Genomic DNA, 24,637 nt, shown 5'->3' with positions numbered 1-24,637 from the left:
TATTGTGAGACATTTTAATCTCAGAATATCCCCTTCTAAGCAATTGATTTTGGAACCAGAAATGCAAAATCAATAAGCTATACGTGAATAGTCCTTGGACAGAGCGCTCGTTTGTTATTTAGGTTTTTATAGAGTAACATTAAAATATAAGAGAGGATGAAACAAAAGTGAAAGGTGTATGAGGTTACAAGAAAAGTCCCTGACTAAAACATCACATAGCGCTCATGAAACAGTCATCGACAGAAGACTCAAGGCTCCATGTAGACAAAAGTCTACCAGCAACAGGAAACAGACAATAGACACGATTCATCCGTGACAGCTTAATTACAGTTTGTGCTAGGATTTATTCAGCAGTTTACTAAAGTACAAAAGAAAATATATTGGAAAAAACTTGAAATTAAGAGACAAAATATTAGTTTTAATGGTATGGATTTCTGGTGTTCTCCATAACACACTCTTTGTGCCATTTATAAACTATAAACAGCTGATTGCTGATTATTGCCTGCCTCCTAAACTTTAACACAGAATCAAGGCAAACATGTTTGACGTTTGATTAAAAAGAAAAAAAAACGAAAAGAAAAAAAACAGGGACAATGGCATTGTGCTGAGGCCGAACATCACTACACAATGTTTACAATAACGTTTGGAGAGTTGCCAAGCTGCAGAATGTAACACAATTGACCAGCACAGTGGCCCTGCTCGTCATGTCAGCGTTCAGGCCTGAAAGAACAACTGCATCTATTGTACACATATTATTCTGAGTAAATGCTGCAAGCTCCACAACAAGATACGTTTGTTTTTTTTCTCGCGATACATTAAAAGGTATTCAGAAAAGCTTCAAACTTGTATGTGAAAATGTAATAAGACATATGGATATAAGCTGGCAGATAATACAAACCCCTTTATTTGAGCTAACACTGATTCATTGCCTACTGCTTTATCCTCCACATGGGTTTTATGGGGTCACTGGAGCCAATCCTGACATAGGGCGAAAGGCGGAATATGTATATATATATAATGAATATACTGACGTATAGCATATTTTATGTGTTTGGATAACTGAGCAGAGATGTTATGAACGAGAATGTGGTCTGTCTTTCTCTGTGTGACACACACACAACTCATAATTCTTTTGTGACTGATTTGCAATCAGTCTTCCGCTGCCAGAGTTGCTCCAACCCCCGCATCCAGGCAGGAAGGTATAGAGAGCTGTTACGAATACGCTTCCTGAGGCTACCACGACACTGCCTGTGGTGGTGCCACCTCTCAGGAATGTGACACATGCAGTCACAGAAAGTGAGGAGGAAGGTTTGTCTCTGCCTTTTATAGATTAAGCTATTAGGCTGTAATTGCTGTTGTAACGTGTAGGGACAAATCAAATATTTCTTCATATGGTGGTGGAGAGACAGTTTTGATTAGTGCGTGAAAGAGTGAGAACAAGGAGCACAATGTCCTAAAATAACCTCACTCTCTCTCGTTGCGCTTGAAAATACCCAGTGTGTAAGGTGAGCCTGTGTATCTGTACGTCTTTCAGTTTGTGTCCTGTAATCTCTGCAGCGTTACATTAGTCTAAATCAATCATAGAAAGCTCTTCATGCACAGCATGTTTTCTGGATATGTCTTTGTTAAACTATAGCTGGCCTTTCATAATGACAAGGCTTATTTGTGAATGGTATGCTGAATAAATTATTCTTGCCATCCATTTTGTGGAAAGTATGGATTTTCAGTCTGGTAATAGAATTTATTATTATTATTATAACAGATTGTTTTATTTAGGTGCTATCACAGCACTTGAAAATCACAGGGATCAGAGAAAACGTTACATTCACAGTTTCATAAAAGGTGGAGGTCTACCCTGCCCCCCCCTTAGTTCCCTTAGCAGAGTGCTGAATCAAACCTCTTTCCCTTTCCTCTAATGTTGACCCATTGACTCCAGTTGCCCTGGTGAACTTACCTACATGCTCTGCTGGTGACCTTTGGTTTCATTTAGGTTGATATATCACATATCACGCCAATCTATACACACTGTGCTGACACCTAGGAGGACATTGATGTCATCGTGGGCTCACAAGGTTATTTTCAGTGATTACTAAGGTTTAAAGACCCTTTTATTTCATTACTCAGCTTAAGTAGGGGTTCTCCAACATATGTTTGCCATGGTCATTCCTCATACAGGCTTTCATGAGTTAGGGACAGTGAAAACCACCAAGACACTATTTCAAATTGATTTTTGTGTCTTATTTGCTCACCAGTTGCGATATAAAAGTGCTGCTGCCGAAATCAGAAGGTGAAGCAGTGTAGGCAGACGATAAAGGCAGTACAAAACAGTGGTAAGAGCATAACATGGCACTTGTACCTTGTTGCAGGTTGCCGTTAATCCACATTTTCTGCCACCACTGTGGGATTTCCAATCACGGGGTGACAGCAGTGGGTAAATTAGCTTTGATTTATAGCCCAGTCTGTCCCTCTAACCTGCTCCAATAAAGATCCACACACACACAAACACAGAGATCACAACAACAACAACCCATCACTCACATTTAGAGATTCCTACACACAATCCATAATAGAAGTCACCTTTTTCATCTGGGTTTCCACCATGGAGCCCAATCCTTTAAAGATCAGTTAACCCAATTTATTCCGGGTTTCAAGCCATATAGCTGATTTGAAAGTTTAGGTTTTGCAATATCCATTACTGGGATTCCCAGCACCAATAAATATTTATTTATTTAGTTAGTTAGTTAGTTACAAGCCTGGTATTGTTGCTGCTATTATTTAAACCGATTGCCATAGATGACACAGTGAAAGACAGAATTTTCTGCTGTTTTTTTTTTGTCTAATTGAATAATTTATTACATTATCAACAAATCGTTTGTCCTTTACTTAAAGTATTTTGCAAACATCTGTCTAACCTAATAAATACTTGTGTGCCAAGGCTGTTTTGTGTGCAATTAGCTACTGTATGTTTTCATCAGTGAAAAAAAAGCCATCGTGCAGAAATGTCCAAGGAAACAGTTGTTTTTATATCAGACAGTAAAAAGGAAATGCATGTGTTTATACTACATTTACATCGTTAACATCAGTAGATTGCTCATTACGCAACTGAATCGTGTACTGACATGAAACATAATTACATGTTGTCTTTATCTGACAATAACATAGGAGTTTAAACCTGAAATAGAAACTGAAACTTATCGAGACTTCACATCTAATACGACCAGCAGCACGACGGAACCGGGTGGAATGCATGGTATGTAATCTTTAATACACAAACAACAACAGGGGTGACGACATCGTGTTAATTTCGTTTGTCGGACGCCTTGGAAAACGTACATAATCATAAACACCGAACTCTGTTTTAATGCCTTTCAAAGTCACACCTTAAATGTTCGCGCACCCCAAATAAACGCATTGAAAAGTATTTTTTTGAAATGTTGTTTTAACGTTTACCCCTACGCCAAAAGGATCAATGGTTTTTCCCACCGTAGCAGTGCCTGTCCTGCGCAGCCCCGACTGCAAATCAATGAAGCCAGTGAAGGCAGCGGTGGGGCTGGGCCGTCGAAGTTGGGACAATCTACGGGGTTTTCTGTCGCTAAAGAGTCGACGACAAAAAGGACATGTACACTGCTAATATGTACACAGAGCTATTTTCGTGTCTTTTAGCGGAGTAAGGAGGATACACGTACCCATTTTTTCTACTTGTATGATAAGTTTGATATATTTCAAAAGACATTTGTAGCTAAACTAAAAAAAGAAACACCCTCCATTTTCGAACTGAGGATGATTTTTGCTAATACTGGAAACCCACTAAGGACCCCATATCGCAAACAGGTAAACATGCTACTATTACTCGTTAAGACCAAACGTCCAATAAACTGATTCAGTTAAGGTCGTGAAGTTATTCGTGTGTGGCAACTCTGTAAATAAACTCAACGTACTGTAGAGGAGACATTTGGAAAGGAAGGGAATTTGCTTAGTTTTACCAATGTAACTGTCTGAAATGGATGTCTTGTCTTGTCATTAATGTGCATAATGGGAATACCTGCTGTTCGGGCCGTGGTCCAGCTTGTCTGTTAGTGCCGGACAGATACAGGCCGAGGTCTTCAGCTGATGCTTTGATAATGTATGTGCTGTCCACACAGTGTCTCACCAACAGGCGTGGGACGATATGAAAATGTACTGTCACAATTATTGTGAAAATAATCGCGATTATTGCTCATATTATTGCAATGATCCTAAATGTACTTTGGTCCGATTTCGTAAGCTTTTAGAAAATGTCTAAAAATAGTATTTGTGCACAAGCTTTTAGATACAAAGGAAACATAAATTAATGTTACGAAGAACAGTAATAACTTTTTCTAAAAAAGTGTTACAAAATATTGCAATGTTGCGGAAATGTGATACATCTTAAAATCTAAAACATCTTAATAACTAAAAACAAAATAACCATTGTTACCAAACATTTTTACAAAATACAATATTGTTGATAAGGATGCATTTCAGTGAGCATTTTTAAGAATATAAATAAGATCATTGCAAATCACAAGGTCCTGCAATGGCTGGAAAAGTCCAAACTCCCCATTTTGACACTTAAAAATATATGGATAAATAATTCCCTAGAACTGCATGTTGGTGAGTTTAAAAGCCTTTGCAAGTCACACTTGAAATATTGATGATTTTCTCCAATCATTCCTTTTTTTGGCCATGTAATAATGTATATTGTCCCATCCCTAAAGACTAAGCTGTTGATTTGCAAGCTATAGGTATAATACAGTACAAATAAGCTGACCGTTGACACTATTTGACAGACACAGAAGCAATTTCCAAAAAATATATTCTGGTTTGGTTTGGACAAATGAACATTTGTCCAATGTTGGTTTCTGTTGGACCATATTGTATCTATTTCTGAACATACACTATTGAGTTGATAGTCCCACTAATGTCATTCATACACCATATTTGCTCACAGTATTAGGTTTCCCGAGATGGGTAACTAATCTCCCTCTGATGTGTTCACATCGTCCCAGTTACATATAGATTTATTTAAGCTTCTTTCAGCCAACTGAATAAGCATATTTTTGCCCTGTTGCGTTCACGCTGTTATCCTGTGGCTATAGAGCTCTATGGGCGAGGCTTGTTTCTGGAAGGCCTGTGTATTTCCAGCTCGGATATGACAGGCTCTACTGGTCTGGAACTGGCTGATAAGATGCTGTCCTCTCCCCTCATGGTCTCTCACAGTCGAGCGTCTAAGTAGCCGGCCATATGAATGAAAACAGACTTTACTTCTTAAACACACACAAAGGGGAAGTTGATGTTCTTGAAATCCCATCACAGGCAGTGGAAATGAAGCTCTACATTGTCTTTAAAGACTGGCTTGTCTTGTTTGTTGGTACACATGTCATTAACTGCCTATAATGTATGTAATGACGTTATGAGATATGTTAAGTAAGGGTAATATTGATGTGTAATTTAACAGAAGTCTCTAAAAGGCTCCTTGATTTCCAAGATGTGTTGTACATTTCTCTCTGTCTCTTGCTCTGCTGTTCAACTTATTACTGTTGTTAGTCAGTCATTCACATAACAAAACTTCTATGAAATAGAAATTGAAACATGTTTTATCTCTATAGTGTGTGCCTGCAGTTCCTTGCTGACACCACAACAACATACTCAAATAAGCATTGCTTGTATTAAGATGCTAAGAAATAAGTTGAATTTGCAGCTTTGTGTTACGTCTTATATTTGGATGAAACCCATATAGAAAGAGACACATCTTCTTTGTTAAAGAAGGGCTCAGAGAATTTAAAAATATTTCATTACAACCCCTTGTCACCTTGTAACAGTAGCGACAGTCACAAGAGCCCCAAAGAGTGGGATCACACCATTCACACAATAATATGGAATCTCCTCATGGAATAGTCTTAAACTTTGTAACAGAGTCTTTAAAGGAGAGTAATCAACTGGAGATTAGGCTGGAGGAAATAAGGACAAGTTCAGACAGGTTTTCTCTGTTTCCTCTATGCCATTGCATTTTCTTAATATACTTTCAAAGAAAACTATTACATGTTACATTTGCCATAACAAAACATGTAATTACAGAACCAAGTGAAAGTATTTAGTAGCTTAGCTAGAATTGTAGTACTTGAAAAAGTAGTACTTGAAAAAGTACGATTCATATCACACATAGTGACAAAAATGTTATAGCATCATTGTAAAAATCGATTTTTCGAAATCGAAAATTGATTCACTCTTTTTTTTTTACCATTACTTATGACCTATTACTGATTGCTATTAGAAGGTAAAATTGTGACATTCCTCCATGCCAAACTGGAATAGTCTGCTCTAAAACAAGAAGAGAAATGCTGTGAAATAATTAGGGCCCTGTCTTGGGCTACACCAAGTATTGTCAAAGGGGCTCAATTTGTCTTAGCGAGTCATTTTCCTTTTCCTGTTTCTCTTCATTTTCCTGTTGAGTGTCCATGTATTTAATTTGAAGATGGATGAGGGTTGTTAAAAGAGGCGTGGCCAGGTGCATTGCTTGTACATTTCTATTTTGAGGCAGCTTGAAACAGTTTTGAAAAACAAAAACCTGGGCTAATGTCAGCAATGCAGTTTTTTTGTTGCTGTTAAGATTATAAAATAATATACATGCACAATTTTTGAAAACCACAGATGAATGTGTTCACTTCTCTGCAGAAAAGTGCTGTCTATTGCTATCTGTCAAATTTGGCCTTAAAAAAGCAGTACACCAAGGTATCAGGTGCACCTGGCGTGTAAAGTAGACTAATTGGTGTCTTGCTGTTTTTAATTTTATATTCAAAACACAATCATGTTTAACCAAGAGATTAAGTACAACGCCATAGCATTAAACCACATGTTCTCCATTGTTATATTACAAAAAATATTTATACATGCATTTGCATCGGTTAACCATATATTCTCAGATCAAGCCACATTAACAAGGAGATCAAAGGTGGAAAGTTTTCCACCTTTGAAACATTGCAAATGTAAGTGGTGAAAAAAAACTTTATTTCTCATGGATATAATACCCATTTTCCTCTTCTCCCAGAACAACAACCAACAGCAGACTAGTCTGATATCCATTAACACTCAAAAATGATTGTACAACCCCGCTATAAAGCCCTTAATATACATTTGCTTTAAAAACAAATAAGTTTTGTGCTTCTGTTTTTTTATACATTCTCAGCAACACCACAAATAATCAGTTGTTAATTACGCACCATGATAGAATTAAATCCTTCTTTTTGATCATTTTATTGTGATATTATTAATTAAACTGTACATCTATCTTCTTCTTCTTCGTCCAATGATTCTCGCAGGCTGTACACTGACACTGCAATGCTGTCTTACATAGTTGAAAGCTCTCAGTCACAGATGGAAGATTTTTAGCACAGTTCAAAGTCCTTTGTCACATTTCAAAGTTCTTCAGCACAGGTCAAAGTGCCTCACCCAACTGCTTCCTCAGTCTCTCTACATCCAATTTCATGTGAAGCACTCAATACATGTAATTTATTTTATTCTTGATGTTATGAATGGTGCTATACAAATAAACTGTAGTTATTATTATTATTGTTGTGGTTGTTGTTGCAGGGAGTTGGAAAATAGTAGGTCACACTTGTTTTCTTAACAGTGAAGGCATGTGAGGCAGCCATTCACAAGAGAACATCCTTTAGGCTGAAGTCCAGACATGAGTTGCTCTCTCCTGTCACCGCCTCATGCTTAGGATTCCTTCATCTTCCCCTTAGCCTCAGTTATTCCCCAGAGAGGAAGAGGTGGGGGTGGGGGGTGGTAGTGTCAGATACCAAAGTAAAAGACAAATCTCTGAAGAGGAAAGCTTTCTCACACTAGGACATCTGTGTCTCGTAAACATGAAGCACAAAGTTGCACAATCGCAGAAGGATTTTAACATTTTCTCCTATTGCCCTCTACCACAGATTTTAGAAATACTAAACTTACTGACTTGTAAAATGGCCCGGAACTGAAGATCATATGATCACGTGTAAAACTGACTTACTTCACTGCTTCTGTGACCTATAGAGGGCAAGATAGGCAATCATTCAAATCTTTCTGATAGTTAAAGGTTTTTTAAAAGGTGGAATTGAGGTTTAAAGGTCTTGAACTACACCAGGGACAATTGTTTCTGTTGACCTTCAAATACCTTACTCGACATCCCACAACAGTGTGACACCGTGCCAGAGCTAAAAGCCCTTGTAGATGTTGACCGTGATGACCATGCTGACTATGAAGGTGAAATAGAGCAGCGTTTCCCAATCCTGGTCCTCTGGGACCCCTGTCCAGGGACCAGGATTGGGAAACACTGAATTAGAGGATGCTCTGCAAATATGTATGGAGGGGGTAAAACTCTGTAAATCAGCAATATTTGCTCTGCGCTGACCTCCTTGACAGTGATTGCGATGCTTATAATTATGTGGGATTATAATTTTTTCCCCTTTATGTGACTCTAGGAGTGACTTTGTGATCGCACATAGGGCAACGAGACATCATATTCTGAAGCAGCTCATTCAGTATTCTTGTTGGTGAACAGTGTTTTGAAGCTGGCACTGAATATTTGCTGAGATGCAGGGGCATCGCTCGTGTATCATTACTCAGTGCCACTTGCTGTGTATTCTGCTATCAAAGCTCTCTCTGTAAAAGGACAAAAGCATAGGGGAACCAAACAAGAGAAAAGAGATAACAATTCCCATAATCCCGAGAGTGAGAGGGGCCAAACAGCAGACATTGCATGCTGTATGTTTAAAAGACTTGTCATACTTTCTGCTAATGTTGCTCAATGTCAGTTATTTAAGGCGACACGGTATCAACATATCTGTGGCCTCAGGTTTGTTGCAGTTGAAATGACTCTGCACACAGTACACTGGGACATCAAAGCACACGTCTGACCACAACTAGCTACAACCAATAGAGATGTGCGGTCACACATGAAACAAACTTAAGACTTGGAACAGCACTGTTTCCCCCGTATGTCTCTTCATATATTCACAGTGGCGTCATTCAGTCCAAAATTAAATTTAAATTTATTTTTCTCTGTCTCCTTGCCTATTCCAGCCACCTGTTGCCCCATCGTCACACCCCATGGCTCCACCCAGCCCGAGCACCAACAGCAGCACCAACAACAGCAGCAGCAGTAGCACTGCAGGCTGTGACCAACTCAGCAAAACAAACCTCTACATCCGAGGCCTGTCCCCGTCAACCACAGATCATGACCTGGTCAAGCTCTGTCAGCCGTAAGTACTGCACTACCTCTCATTAATGAGTTCTAGTTCACTTTGATTTTATTTAGTTAAATTCAAAAAAGGGTGTGGAAAAGTTCATTTTTCAATTTTGCTAGCTCAATTTCATATTTAATTTAAAGTTAAGATTTTGTTTAAGATGTTTATCTTTCTTGTAATTCATTATTGTAGCAAATTGAACTTATACATGTGCCTTTCTGATAATCTGAATTAGTTTTTTCTATAAAAAATTTAGCTGTATAGGTCCATTGAAATATTCCAAACTGGGTAAAATATTTAACAAGTATTCTTTCTTTCATTTTTTTGTTTCATAACAAATTTGAGTTTGAGTTTATAAAAGTGCTGCGGTATTAGAGGCTTCATTTGAATGTACTGTAGCTGATGAGCTTCTTGACAGAGAGAGATAGTGTTAGCAGTGGACCACAGCTCTCTTTGTGCCCTCAATGCTTTATAATGGCCAAGCAGAGAGAGAGACCACCCTGGAGCCATAGATTTTGTTTGCTCTATTTCCTGAGGCCCCAACTACAAGCAGGGCCTTCTTTTTCATTTTTGGGGTTGCTTTGGGTCAGTGGTTGAGCATGTCATCTTCCCCGGCTCCTCTAGTCTACATGCCAGTGTGTCGAGACACTTAACCCTGAATGGCTCCTGGCAGCTTTTGTCGACAGTGTGTGAATGGGTGTGACAGATGTGTGATAGAAACAGTGCTGCATATAGATGCACACTGCACAGTATGGATGTGTATGTGTGAATGTGTGAACGGCAAAACTGTAGTGTAAATTGCTTTGAGTGATTATCAAGTATAAAAAGTGCTTTAGGAAATAGACCATTTACTTTGTGTCACAGCGTTCCACTGAATAACCCGGAATTGTGTGATAAACTATTGGAAAAATAATTGCACTGCGTTCTAAAGACACAGTAAGAGCATAGATGCTGTCGTTGTCACACATGATTTGAGATTGTGTAAAGGTCACAGCTTTTCTTAATCCCTGTCTGATATATCCTGTGTGTTGTGAATAATATACCACCGACACATTATAAAAGCACTCTGCCTATAAGGTGACCTTGAGTGTTCTAAAAGGCTTCTAAAATAAAATGCGCTGTTATTATTATTAATTGACTGACAAAATGTGTACTCAACATTATTGAGTACAAAAACTAAAGTAGAAATTTAAGGAATCAATAGGCTCTTGCATATGGGTTGATTTGTAACAGATTGATTATACTGAAAATATTGTGCGTGTGTTCGTATAAAATAGGCCCCAGAATATTAAAGCTATTAAAGATCATCAACACTATGTTCTTGGATGTCCTAACCAGCTTCTGCATTTATTCCAATGTTGTTCTGTTCAAACCATGGTAAAAGCATGAAGCTTATGAATGTCATCATTTCTGCCATCAGCGTGTATATTTGGAATTGGATTAGACACTGATTAAACTAAAAACTTCTCCCCAGATACACTTTTGTAACGTTGGATTCAGTGGTTTAGTTTGGCAAACAAAAAAAAGGTCTGTTTAAATGTGCACTCACATGGTGGGGATTTTCAGCGCCACATGGAAACCACTTCCTGTTTCTCATATTTTTGCAGTGATGTCATAGATTGTTGCTCAACCCTCTTTGTGTGTTTTATAACAGGCTCTGTCTGGTGTATAATCTGTTAACAATGCCTCGCCTTTCTGCTCCTCTTGTAGGTATGGCAAAATTGTATCAACAAAGGCCATCCTGGACAAGACTACAAACAAATGTAAAGGTGTGTGTGAAGCTGTTTTTTTTTTTTCTTTCCAACAATAACCCCCTGATCTATTTGTCTTCTGTGAATAAAGACGTCACAGGCTGCACTGATGGATGTGCGTCACTTTGCTGTGAGACACAATATCACCTCTACGCTATTTACAACATAAGTCTAATGTGTGAATTGTGCTTGACCTCTACCGTAAATCGTTTAGAAGCTATGTACTTGTCTCAGGTGCTCTGGTCACATGACCCTGGCTGCTCAAAGCTGTCTCCCTGCTCGTGTTATTTTAAGCCCCAGCTCTTTCCTGTTGTCATTGTTGTGGGTGGTTCACGGAGACAAGGCCGACTCCTCCTCTCTTTACTGAATAACAGTGCTGGTTTTGTTCCAGTTCTAGCAGACAGCCCACCTGGCTACAGAGAGACTTACTGACTCTTTCCTCTACTGCTGATGGGATTAAGACAACACTCTCTCTCACTCTCCTCTGGAATTTGCAGATGTCAGTTAATCAAAGGTTCTTGGTGAAACTGGACACCGTGACTTGTCTTGTGAAGCTCTAGATGCATTTTAAATAGAACCCAACGTCTTGTAAAATCCTTTATTTCACTAAAGTCATTGTTTTTTATATAATTTCACACTTGATCAGGAAATAACATTCACATTAAACTTTTAGTACTAGGGTGACCCATTTTTCAGCTGAAAGAGCCCTGACGTATTTACAATAATGCAGGTCAAATATCGCAGTTGTTGTGCTGAATGAAGGCTGTGGTTTGCCCCTCCCAGGACAAAGAGCTGACGTGAGCGATGAATGTCACACTGGTGTCTGCATCCTCAGCTTTGTTTTGCTGCAGTTTTGTGATGCTTTCCTTATAAGTACTTGCATTGACTTCCAATCATTTGGACAACATAAACAAAGACTTATCCCAAACCTAAACTATCACCTTAATATGTCAACTTAATGCTGAAGAATGTGCAAAGAGCAGATTCCTACCGCTGCCATAGGTGCACTCTAGCTTCTCACCCTACATTGTAGCCCAGGCTGTAGTGAGACATGTACCTATTGAGAAATAGGGGTGTGCATCTCTCCCTAGCACCCTAAGAGGACGATTTGATCCTATCTGTTTACGTGGGCTACAGCACGATTCAGGGAAGATACTTTATTTATTTATGTATTGTTATTGATGTGATTCGACGCAACACAATTCTATGTTTAATATAGACAATTGTTTTCAAGGAGAAATTAGAATAAGCCAAATCTATCTCTTTCTTGCTTGTATTTTATGACACAGGGTTCATTTCAGAACTGCCTAACTGTCATGGTGTTTACTGAGGCACAGTTCAACAAAAGCACGTACTTTAGCAAATATTTGTGACATTGCAAATATCAAGTGCTGTCTGTCTGTCTGACTGACACACCCATGCCCAGACATCTCACTTTGGCAGTCAAGGGGGAGATGTGAGAGAGAGCCCAACTTAATAATTAATAACTTACTAAATAACTTAATAAGAGCCAAAGAAAGAACAAACAGAGCTTTTGATGTAATTTCAAAATTAACATTTTAGAAACATCCATTCTCTCATTTTGTTATGTCAAGTTTAAAGTGAAGTTTCATGAGGCTTGCTTTGCTCTCCCACCACAGTCTTTTAAATGGGTTTGAGGACACAGTGAAGTGACAAGTTTCAGAAAAGGAGCTCCATTAAATCTAATTCAGTACTTTATAAAAATGGGCCATTGGCAGGTTTGTAGTGTATTTATATCAATGTTTACTGCAAATTGATGTATTTGTTTCTTTTACTTTATACACAACCACCAATTGGTATGAGTTCATGTGTTAAACACCTGGTCACTGTGTTTCTTACCATCCTTCTGCCTTAATCAGCTCAACAGATGTTCACATCATCTTCTGAAACATCTCCTCTCTTTTCTGTGTAGCAGTAATTTTATTACACATGTATAAACACACAAACCATCGGCCTCCACAACATGGAGGCATAGGTTTGCAACATTGTGCCTTTGCCATTATGCCTGCTTGTCATAGAACATTGTCCTCACTGTCGTGTTTGTCTCTGCAGGATATGGCTTTGTGGATTTCGACAGCCCTGCTGCAGCTCAGAAAGCCGTGGCTGCCTTGAAGACTACTGGCGTCCAAGCTCAGATGGCAAAGGTCAGGGTTTGAATTTTAATCCTGATATCTCATCCATACAAGTCACCCATTAAAACTGTTTCTCTTTCATCTGGGTGGTTGGGCAGCTTACAGCAAACGCATTTAGTAGACTGTAATCCTTCACGGGTAAATATATTCCCCCTAAGACGTGGTCCGTAGACCACACAGTGATTTGAATCGTGAAGAAAGCCGCTGTGAATTTGTGGATGCATGTGTAGGATTGTAATTGGTGTAGGTGTAATGCTATTAAGCAGATTTACTGCAGCACTTTTGTGTGCAATGTTTTTTTTTCCCCAAATGCATTTAAACAATGCATAGATAAATGGCAACTGCACATACTTAACGCTGAGTTATTTTTGCGCGAGATGGGCTTCTGTCATGGAATTTGAGCATGTTACCGTGTAATAGCAAATAAACAAGCACTAGATCAGAATCAGAATGAAGGTACTTAATTTATACATTTGCTCTTTGAGAATTAAAATACAACCCAGGGACAGAAAAAATGGAATAACATCAAAACACAACATTTACTAAGAGCATACGCCTGGGTTGGTTTCAAACAAAACAATCAGACAGCAAATGGATGAATTACTTCATGAATAACTTAGCACCCAAGCGAACGCAGACCAGTTGTGGGAGTTTACCAGAGGTGGCCTTTTAAAAGCTTAATACAGAGGTTTAGTTTGGCTAAAAAGTGACTCTTTAAGCTTGCACTTATGGTGGGGATTTTCAGCACCACCATGGAAACCACTTCCTGTTTCTCATGTTTTTACGGTGATGTCATGATGTGTAAGCTTAACCCTCCCTCACTGTGTACTTTTGCATTGGTAAGAAACCGACTCTGTTCTCCTTCCTTTTTTGCTTCTTTCTTTCATCTTATTCTGTTTCTTTGCCATTTGCACTAAAGTCAGTGTGACTCCTGTCGTAATAATGGTATATTTAATGGAAGGTCATTGTACTGAGCCAAATGTTCAATTGTATTTTGTGCGCATGTGTTCGGACATGGCTCTTAATGTATGTTAAAGCATTTTCTCGCATGTGTTGTGGGCATATTGAAGGTTTTGTGTCAGTCAAAAGCTCTGAAACCAGGCTGTCAGAAAGGCTTCAGATATGATTATTTCATTTGGAGAGTGGTGTTGCTGACAGAAGTACGGCATACCAGAGGAAATGTGTTATAATTATCCACCACATGGTTGTGTTTCTACAGCTAGTTGGTCCAAGAGCTGGACTCAGCATTATATTTTTTTGTGAAATATCTTGGATTGAGGCTCAATGCTGCAAATATGCTAAAAACAATAGATCTTTTTAAGGAATTTAGATTAACTCATTATTCTTCCTGGACAAGTTGGAGTTTCTGTCGATACATTATGTATAGACAGTCATTTATGTTTGCTTGTTTTTTTGTCTTGACTTTTTTACAGTTATATATAGTGCATATTCAGATAAGGGCAATAAAGTAAGGCTGTAAATACTGTTGACGCTACTCTTCTCCAACACCCATAAAGGAAGTAAATAATTGTGTGTTGTTATGGTAACAGAAACCAGTCAGGGAAATTTAGTTTCCATATAGCTGTGAGAAAGAACCCTTCACCTCATTTCCCTGTCTGGGGATCTGTGGGGCTTCTTGACATGCCTCTGTGCACCCATTTTACTTTTTTTTAATTAAAAGAGAGGAGCTTTAAAGCGGAAGGCCTAAGTGTAATCTTTATATTGTGGAAGTCAAATGCCTTTATAAAGTGTGAGCCCTTTACCCTGGCTTTATTCTCACTGTTCACTGCTGAAGCTTGTTTGGGCTTAATAGACTCCTTGACAAAGTTCCCATTTCCTGTTTTTAATCCGCTCAGGCATTCTTCAACTGACTTTCTCCTATTGCTATTATATATTTATTAAATCAGGTGGTAACACGTGAACCAATAAGAGTTTAGTTTCTTTTTAGATTATATCAGTAAATTTTCATTTTATTTTACAAATATGCTAATTAGGTGTGTCTCTTTCTCCGTGTGTGGTATGTTATCACACTGTTTGCATGAATTGAGGAACATGTTTTGTTGTTACTTGTTTTTTTCTGACCTTCTTTCTTCAGTCTGTTGCTTTTATTGAAGCAGTCTGTCCCTGTAGGTAACTCTGAATGTGACACAATATTGATGAATAGTAACGGCGAGAGAGAGGCTGCTCCCCAGGGACTCGTAGCCATGTCCTTTGTTTCTGCTGAGGCTATTAAAATACTGCAAGACATCAGCTTACGTGAGCCTTAAGCCTCCATGGGGGCTACATGCAAATCACAAATTACCACTGCTCATAGTGACCCTTTATTTCCTGAAATTTCCAACAGACATTGACACAGGGAAGCAGACACATGCCAACCCCATTTACAAAGGTCTGTATTAGGAGACTACTGAGTGATTGGCTCTTTCCTTCCCGTGTCTCGTCCTCCCTTTTGTTTCCTCGCTAAATTATTGAAGCCAATTTTGGAAATGATCCACAAAGATAATACTGTATCTGTGCATTTCAAACATTGCCAATAGTGGTATTATAAAATCTGGCTTTCTCCCTCTCTCCTTTTGTAACCATACAGCAACAAGAGCAAGACCCCACAAACTTGTATATCTCCAATCTGCCTCTGTCTATGGATGAGCAAGAGCTAGAGAATATGTTGAAGCACTTTGGCCAGGTCATATCCACACGCGTCCTGAGGGACTCCAGTGGAGCCAGCAGAGGAGTGGGCTTTGCCAGGTCAGTGTGTGCAATTTACTGTCAGTGATTCATGCCATTAAAATGATATAAGGATATTTCTACTAGTGCTGCGTATTTTGTAGCATTTTAAATAAAACCAATATGAGACATTAGACATTTTACTTATTGGCTGAAAAAATTTATAGCTATGTGGTTGATGACTACACAATAGGAGCAGTTCTCAAATGGACAAATGGAAACTCCTTTAAAAAAACATCTTCACAATGACTATGTGATTTAATTATAGTGGTAGTGCTGGCTGGTTTCTGTCAGTCGTGCTTGCATAACCGGACATTCAACAGAAACAAAAATATCATGATGCGTCTCAGGAATGTTTGTTTGTGTGGGTGTGCTCTGATAGGCAAAGAGGGAGACGACTATAAAAGTTGAATCTGTAATAAATAAAGTGCACGTTGCAGATAAAAGTTGTTTGAATTGAAAAAGAAGCTTTTCCACCCAGCTACAAAGAAAGCACACGATGGGAAAGCACCTGCTCACTCTCATCACTGCAGACATGGCTGATGTAATTCTGCTGTTTATCTGTTCTGGTTTTTAACTTCAGGATGGAGTCAACTGAAAAATGTGATGCCGTCATTTCTCACTTCAATGGAAAGTTCATCAAGATCCCAGCAGGCGTTCCAGGTATGACATACTACATAATGATGTATTATATTACATGTACATATTAGATTTGTTATATTTCTAAAATAATTTAAGTTGCTTGTGGATAATTTTGATTGAAAATAATAATAGCATTTGTCTGATAGTGATTGTTATGTGCATAGTCCTTATAGGTGGGGTTGTATAGACAGGATGGAGTGGTCAGCGAGCTGATTCATGTTTCCAACTGGAGTCAGAGAGTCTCCTGGTAAAGAGCTCATATACGCTGAGCCTTAAGTGGCAGAGCACAGACAAAGAAAACAAGAGCGAGAAAGAGAGAGAGAGAGAGTTGCTCTGTGTGGCTTCCACTCCCTCGCTAAGCTTTTTAATTGGATTATTAGACTGAAATAGTCTCTGCTGGCCTTGCCTCCTTTAGGAAGGGGAGGGGATTATAGCTCCACTGCTGCCAAATTAGATGTCTGTGTTCCCAGGCTGGCTTGTAAATGTACACTCCCAGGCTTCAGGGAGTGATTTGCCGTATAGCGAGCAGTGACAGCATTGTCTATGGGGTTGTGTGTGTTTTTTTCTGTCTAAGACACACATTTTCATTTAATGTCTCTCACCATTTCTCTGTCTCCAGCTCCCTCTGAACCCTTGCTGTGCAAGTTTGCTGACGGAGGGCAGAAAAAGAGACAAAGTCTGAGTAAATTTGGCCAGAATGGGCGAGGCTGGTTAAGGGACAGTGACTCAAGACTGGTAAGCAGTTGTCTAGGATGGACTTACAGTAAGAGCCTGCGAGTGGATGATGGGAATCAACCCATGAGCAGACATGAATATAAATGATATACAAAAAAATCAATTTGAGTAACTTCATTAGCCTAATGTTGCAGAAGAGACATCTATAGGAAAGAAATAACATGTATAGTATAATTTCTGTCATATCTGCTTTGCTTTTTATTGTCCTGTGTAGACAAGTGTGCCCCCCCCCCCCCCCCTTATGTTTGAGGGTAATTGATACACAATAGACTATGCAGTGTAAACAATACAATGCTATTGTGTGGGCTAAGTGCTTGAGTTGCATGCATGAGTTTAGTTGCCAAACCAGTGTTATCCTTTTCCCCCAGGCTGGAATGACGCTCACATATGACCCCAGTGCAGCTGCTATGCAAAATGGGTGAGCTACAACAACAGATAAGATTACATCACTGAGCACGATATTTTTTTGACTGCTTCTATTAACTTGATAATTTACTTGATCATTTTTTTATTCAACTGAACACCTGTCATTCTGTGTCCACAGATTTTTCCCACCAGCATATAGTATTTCAAACAGGATGATTGCTCAAACGTCCATGTCTCCTTATATGTCTCCTGTTTCTACATACCAGGTTTGAATGCTTCTCATCAATTATATATATTTATGTGTATGTATATATATGTATATATATATATGTACATATATATACATGTATCAAATTCCTCCAGTCACCCCTGCCTTTCAGGGAACTACGGTGGCCTTTGCATACCAGAAAGTATGTCAGCCCTCCTGGTGCAATATGATGGCCTGTGTAAAGCAAGGCCCTTGTCAAAATTACCAGTTAAAGGTTCATCCGAAATCGATTGGTTTTCCACTACATGATGCCAACGCGACTCGACTCGCCTTAGCACGGCACGGTTATTTTGCTTTTCCACTACCATAGTACCTGGTACCTGGTCCATTTTTTAGTACCTGCTAAGGCGAGGTTCCAAGCGACAGACTGTGCCGGCCACTGATTGGTCAGAGTGCCGTCACTGGAAGAGTCATGAGCAAGACGTCCGACACAAGAATCATACCGACCAATGCCGAACTACAGATCAGTTAAAAAGACTTAAAAATCCTGAAAACGTGCCTTAATCTCCAACAATTAGCACTGAAATGTCTAGAATCTCAATATTTAGAGGACAGCACTGCTGAAAGCCAGCGATCGCGAACGAGGAGCCGCATCACAAACACTGCCGCTTTATTTTCAGTATTTCAGTTCATTGACTGTGTCAGACGGAGTCTGTGCTCTGGTCATGCAGGAAGTCCTGGACTTTTCAATTAACTGATTGTACTGATTCAGTACATTGAAAACGACTCCTTTACTAGTCACTAGTTTGTGTGTGGTGTGTATAAAACAGAGTCATGGCAGTTTCATGCAGCAGAGCTGGGATGACCACTCTCATGTTGAGGAGGTACTACAGTATATCGTAATAGAAACCAACCAAATTGTGTAGAGTTGAACTGTGCCTTGCCGAGCCGAGGCAAGGCGCGGTGGGACCATGTAGTGGAAAAGCAGCATATGAAAACCCAACGATATTTATTTTAAAGTGATTCAACATACAAGCCATCCTAAATGTTACACTCTGGACCTTTAATTAATAAAACACAAATGTTTAGTGTCAGCAGGATTAGGTCAAATGTGACAAAGGGAACTGTGGCCTATCATGCTAGGTGCTGTGCTAATCATGTGATCTCTGGGAAAAGCAGCTGCTCGGTGCCAGTGTTCTCATGGTGTGTTTGTGTAAACTTCCAGGTGCAGAATCCATCCTGGGTGCCTCAGCAACAGTACATCATGCAGCACCCAGTAAGAGAATCATCTTCTTATCATCGCTGATCACTTTGTCACATTTCCTTTCCACTTTCTTTGTTGTGTTTTTCTTCTGGACCACAACTATGAAAAGAGCTCCATGAACACTTGCGGAGTAATCAAGTTACACCATTAGTCAGCCACATGCCATGTGGCTTTGGCACGAAGACTTCCAATTAAGTCTTTTTGTAATACAAAAAAAATGCACCTAGCTCCATCGACAACAGCTTGTTGTAGGTGTTGTTGTTTTGTTGGTTTTTTTTTTATACATTAAAAACTAGCAGCAACCCTAGCGACTTTTTGGACAAACCTTACAGAGAGTATGTATGAAATAATATCTCTTGTTTTATTGTCTGACAATATAAACTAAAAAAAATGCAGCTTCATTGGGAATGCGTACTAAAAATACTGTGAATGTGAGTGCAGAGAGGAAGAACACTGATCTCACACACAGTCTGGCCACCACTTTGTTTTTATTCCATGAAAAAAAAAATGTTCTGTGTGGTTGTACAGAACTGAAACATTTTTCTATCAACAAACAGACACAGTATGGATTAGTATTAACACATAGGGTGACACATATTCCTTTGGATTTACTGTGCAAAAGTGTTTGTAAATGCATGATATAAAAAAAAAAAACAACTGCTACAAAGAGTCCATATAACAACGTCTGTTTGATGACAGATGCCAAAGGTTTTATAACAGATGGTGTGAAATGAATTACTTTGCAAATAAACCGACACACATAAGTTACTTGGGTAAATACTCAGAGAGTGCAAGAGTTACAGTTGTTTTATAGAAAACCTTGTATCCACATTTGTATCTGGATCACCACCATTTTGTCTTTGGGCCATAACCTACATCCCGAGCAAATGTTATTAAACAGACACAAACATAACCTCCTTGGCAGATGTAATAATAAAAAAAAAAAAGGTTTGATGCCTCAGGTCAGCCAAAATGCTCATAAACAACATTTTGAACTTCTGCATTGGGCATGACATAACAGGTCTGACATGGGTCAGGTCTGGCTTTTTTTTGCCTGAAATTCAGGCACAGCTCTGGTTTCTGGTGTTCAATAATAAACCTGCCCTCAGATGTTTGGGAACTCTTTCACTTTAACTGGAACACACTCCACCAGCTGCACACATTCGTCTCTCAGCTGCGTACACTCTTATTCCAGGGTACAGTGCTATCGCCCTCCATGGACCCATCTATGTCACTGCAGCCTACTTCCATGATGTCCCCCCTCACACAGCAGATGACTCACCTGTCTCTGGGTAGCGCAGGAACGGTGAGACTATACCGCTTTGTTACTAGGGTATTTAAATGTCCTTCATGTGAACAACTGTACAAACTATGCCTATTGTTTCTATATGTCTGCTTCTCTTTTCTTCATTGTGTAGTTCATGGCTGCCAACACAGCTATGCAAGGAGCGTATATCCCACAGTATGCACACATGCAGACAAGTTCAGTCCCTGTGGAGGTATGTTTTAACATCATTGTCAAATGATCTGGGTGCTATTTGAACTGTTAACATTATTATTTGTAACAAAAATGTCAATTAACCAGTTGATTATTGTCTTGGTTAATCAATTAGTTGTTTAAAAATGCAGTAAAAGTTCATGTTTTCAGAGATATTTAGTTCATTTAGTTCACTGACCTAAGACAATTTATTAATTATCAAAACAGTTGGCAATTTATTAAGTAGTTGATAAATCAATCATTCAATCAAAAATAGATTGAATTGCAGCCTTGTGATTAATGTTTGTTCATCCCTACATGTATCAAACATTATCTTCATCTTAAGCCGCTTTTCCACTACATGGTCCCGGCATGACTCGACTCGACTCAGCACATTTCTTTTTTGCTTTTCCATTTGCGACAGGATCTGATACCTGGTACTTTTTTTTAGTACCTGCTCTGTTGAGGTTCCAAGCGAGCTGAGCTGATACTATGTGTGACATCATCAGACCGCCGTGTGCTGATTGTTCAGAGTGTCATCACTGGAAGAGTCACGAGTGCGACGTCCGACACAAGAGACAAACCAACCAATGCCGAACTGCAGATCAGTTAAAAAGGATAAGAAATCCTTAAAACGCGCATTAATCTTCAACATTTGGCACGGAAATGTCTAAAATCTCAATATTTTACAGAAGAGTCTGGTGTACTTAGCGACAGCACTGCTGAAAGCCTGCAATTGCGAGCTGTTCAGTGACTGTGTCAGACGGTTTTAATTAATTGATTCTAATGATTTGGTTACACAGTATGTCATGGCAGTTTTTGAGGAATTACTATAGTAATGGAAAACCAGCTAAACCGTGTAGAGTCAAACCATGCCATGCTGGGACCATGTAGGGGAAAAGCAGCATAAAACAGCCGCTCACTACAGAATGGCAGTAGGGTCAACTTTGCTCTCTTTTCCAGGATAACGGCGCACAGTCACAAATGGACTCATCCAGGAATCACTCCCCATATTCATACCAACAAACCAAGTAGTGTTGCGGTAACTCCTGAACGACGACAGCTGAAGCAATCGCGTCATGAACAAAATGGGCGCTAAGGATCTTTTCACTGTTTTGCACAGGTTCTGCAAATATTTAAGTGAGACTTATATTTTTGGCATAATTTTCAAAGGAAATCATCAAATTAGTCAAATTATATTTAAAAAAAAAAAAAAAAAAAAAAAAGGTTTATTTTGATACTTCTATGTTTATTGTTTACCAAGAATTGCTGCAAGAAACATGTGACAAGTTGTTTAAAGTGCATGGTAGTCAATATGTCATTTGTTAATATTTTCTCTTTCTTTTCTGAAGACTTTTTTTTGAACATTGTGTTTGTGTGCTTGCCGTGTGTTGCTATGACAAATATTCATTGTTGTTGTTGGTTTGTTTTTGTTTTTTCTTGTAAAGTGAGTTCTCTTAGAACTTTAGATTGATCTTGCTGTCTGATTAAAATTGCCTTAATAGTTTTCATACAGTCACTGTACAGACCACCACACAGAGTGACAATATGAGCAAAGCGGTTTCATTCACACTCTGAAAATTGAAAACAATGAAACCTGTGTTTCGGTCTTTTCCCTCCCAGAACTGCTAAAAACATTGGAGTCATTTTAGAGGAGTGTTTTGAATAAAACTACTACATCTGATAGATTTATTAGATGTAATGTTTATTCAGTACAAAATGCCCGGCTTGTTTCTGGATGAAAATGTACTAAATAATCACATTTTGAATAGTTGCCTTTTTTTGAACAGTTGGTGTAGTTGGAATAGTTTAGATTTATTATTGGGGGGAGGGATGAGACGTGTACTTTGTCTGTTGGTCGTGCTTTTGTCTTTTGGAGTGATGTTAATTGTTGTTGTTTTTTAATGGGATGTGTCTTTTTCAATTTTATTTGACAAAAAAAAAAACTAACAGGTAAACAGACTCATGATTGTGCAAAAAAACAACAACCTTGTAACAAAATTGAGGCGGGGGTAAAATGAGATAAAGATATGTACAGTATTTTATTGCACCTCGCTCTTTGATAGGAAACAAAAACGTGGCACTTTCAATTGTAGTTTGCTTCACCAAAGATTGTGACACTGAGGAAACAGCATCATTTGTCTCTGAAACCAGGACACAAGTGACTCTGCAGACTAAATTGCAGTTTGAACAGTGTGCCTTTTTTTTTGTACATTTTCATTCAGTTTTCAAAGCTATTAGTACAAAACACACCCACACACACACATGAAGGAATGCCTGGATCAACAAGTGCCACAGAATGTCATACCAAAAGAAATGTTCTCGTAAAAATTGATGAGAAAAAAAAAAGTAATTGGCACAATGACCTGGTATGACATAGCACTAAAACAATACGTCTATTTATTCTGATTGTTTGCTAAAAGCAGTTAAAGTAGGCTTTTGATCGAGGTGTCCTCCAACAAGCCAGTGATTTGTCCTGATGGTCAGTCTGACCAAATATCTACCTCAGACTTTTCTTTCTTCTCTGTATTAGGCCGGGTTAGCAGGTCCAGCCCGCCCTTCCAGACCAAAATGCCACGCTCAGGAGCTGGCCACATACAGCTGTACCCTACAGGTTGTTTTTAAATACTTTTTTTTTTTTTTTTTTTTAAATCTTCATCAGACTTATTTTTTAAGATGTATTATTGTAACCATTGGAAGTGGAGTGACAACATGTTATGTCCTTGCATTCAGCATTACAGTTTCAGTGGCGCTGCTGCTGCCTTTAGAACAGTCGATTTTTTTTGTAGACGCTGATGTAAGATCTTTTAAGACGGAAAAACAGTAACAACAAAGCGTTGTGGCGTTCACTGGATCTTGCGGTCCACGAAGCAAAAACATGTTTGACATGTTTATCATGTTTGACATGACAATTCGCAGAAGCATTGTCCTCTGTTAGTTAACCAGGCTGTCCACACAAATGCAGGGCTGCATACCTGAGACTGAGAAGTAATACTGTTTCTGGTAGGTTTTTGCTGCTAATGGTGTCTGAACCAAGTGCCATAGTACCAGGATCAAGAGTCGCAGAGGTGCATCAAAGAAAATTTCTCATATAAGTAACCATCATCATTAAGTTATACAAAAAAAAAAGTCTAATTTATGAAAATGTTTGTACAGACAGCTTGAGAAAAGAAAGATTTTCATAGTGCTAGATGAGAGTTTATCTTCTTTTTTTTCTTTTTTTGTTTACTTGTGCCACACAATGATAGTGGTAACTTGTATGTACAGAATCTTTTTATTTTATTTTTTTCCCTCTTTGTTTTTGTTTTGTAGTGTTTGTTTAATCCAAAGACTTTTTAGTAGCTTGTTGCCTAAGGTTTAATTCTGTTCATTTCCATTGACATTTTTTGAATAAAACTTTTCACCTTTTAACCTGTTGCACTTCTGGTGTTTATTTATTTTTTATTTTATATTTTAAGTAAGAAGTGTAGCCAGGTGGTAACTTTTGCTCATTGATGAAATTATGTAAAAATACACTTTGTTGTAAATGTTTTGAATATAATGAAGTGTAATTTGTCTTAGTTATGGAAGCTGTTCATTTAGATTTAATAAGGAATCTGACTTAATCAGAATTGTGTTTATGAATATCCTTTATTCAGAAAGTTTAAAAAGAAGGTTGTTTATTTGGATGTAGTGTAGTTCTTGGCCTTTGTCGCTGCAAGAAGAGCTTTTTTTTAAGGTTATTTTATAGCATATGGTGAAATGAAGATGGAAGGAGAAATCTTTTAAGCATCCCAATTAAAGCTGCAGTTGAATTAAAGTAGAGTCCATTAAAACATGACAGTGTCCAGCCACAAAATACATTAGTCAGGCTTTGTGTTTTAATAATAAACATAATACAGTATCATCTCTGCAGCTGCCTGGAAGTGTTTATCTGTGAAGCATATGTGTGGATGTTGTGTCTGATGTTTGATCAAACCAAACTTATACCCACATTTAACAACAATAACAATAATAATAATAATAACTTTATTTATAGAGTTTCAATCAAAGTACAATTATAAAAACACATTCACATTAAAAAAATATA

General features: G+C 38.5%; 1 protein-coding gene across 2 annotated transcripts; it reads left to right on the top strand.

Annotated features, from left to right (window-relative positions):
* The first annotated feature begins 3,534 nt into the window (after window positions 1–3,534).
* On the top strand, window positions 3,535–22,886 carry LOC131453904 (RNA-binding motif, single-stranded-interacting protein 1). 2 transcript variants are annotated; one of them, XM_058622510.1, is made up of 14 exons: window positions 3,535–3,831; window positions 9,085–9,263; window positions 10,959–11,017; window positions 13,073–13,164; window positions 15,497–15,541; window positions 15,740–15,897; window positions 16,460–16,539; window positions 17,138–17,253; window positions 17,622–17,671; window positions 17,798–17,885; window positions 19,053–19,103; window positions 20,287–20,397; window positions 20,510–20,590; window positions 21,532–22,886. In XM_058622510.1, the coding sequence occupies exons 1-14, from the start codon at window positions 3,781–3,783 to the stop codon at window positions 21,601–21,603; spliced, it is 1,233 nt and encodes a 410-aa protein (XP_058478493.1). In that variant the 5' UTR covers window positions 3,535–3,780; the 3' UTR covers window positions 21,604–22,886. The 2 variants fall into 2 exon arrangements, with proteins under 2 accessions (XP_058478493.1, XP_058478494.1); XM_058622511.1 differs by lacking the exon at window positions 15,497–15,541.
* Window positions 22,887–24,637: the final 1,751 nt, after the last annotated feature.

Source organism: Solea solea, chromosome 2 (genome assembly GCF_958295425.1).
Source record: "Solea solea chromosome 2, fSolSol10.1, whole genome shotgun sequence".
Lineage (NCBI taxonomy): Eukaryota > Metazoa > Chordata > Actinopteri > Pleuronectiformes > Soleidae > Solea > Solea solea.
This window is presented reverse-complemented; position numbering and strand designations above follow the sequence as displayed.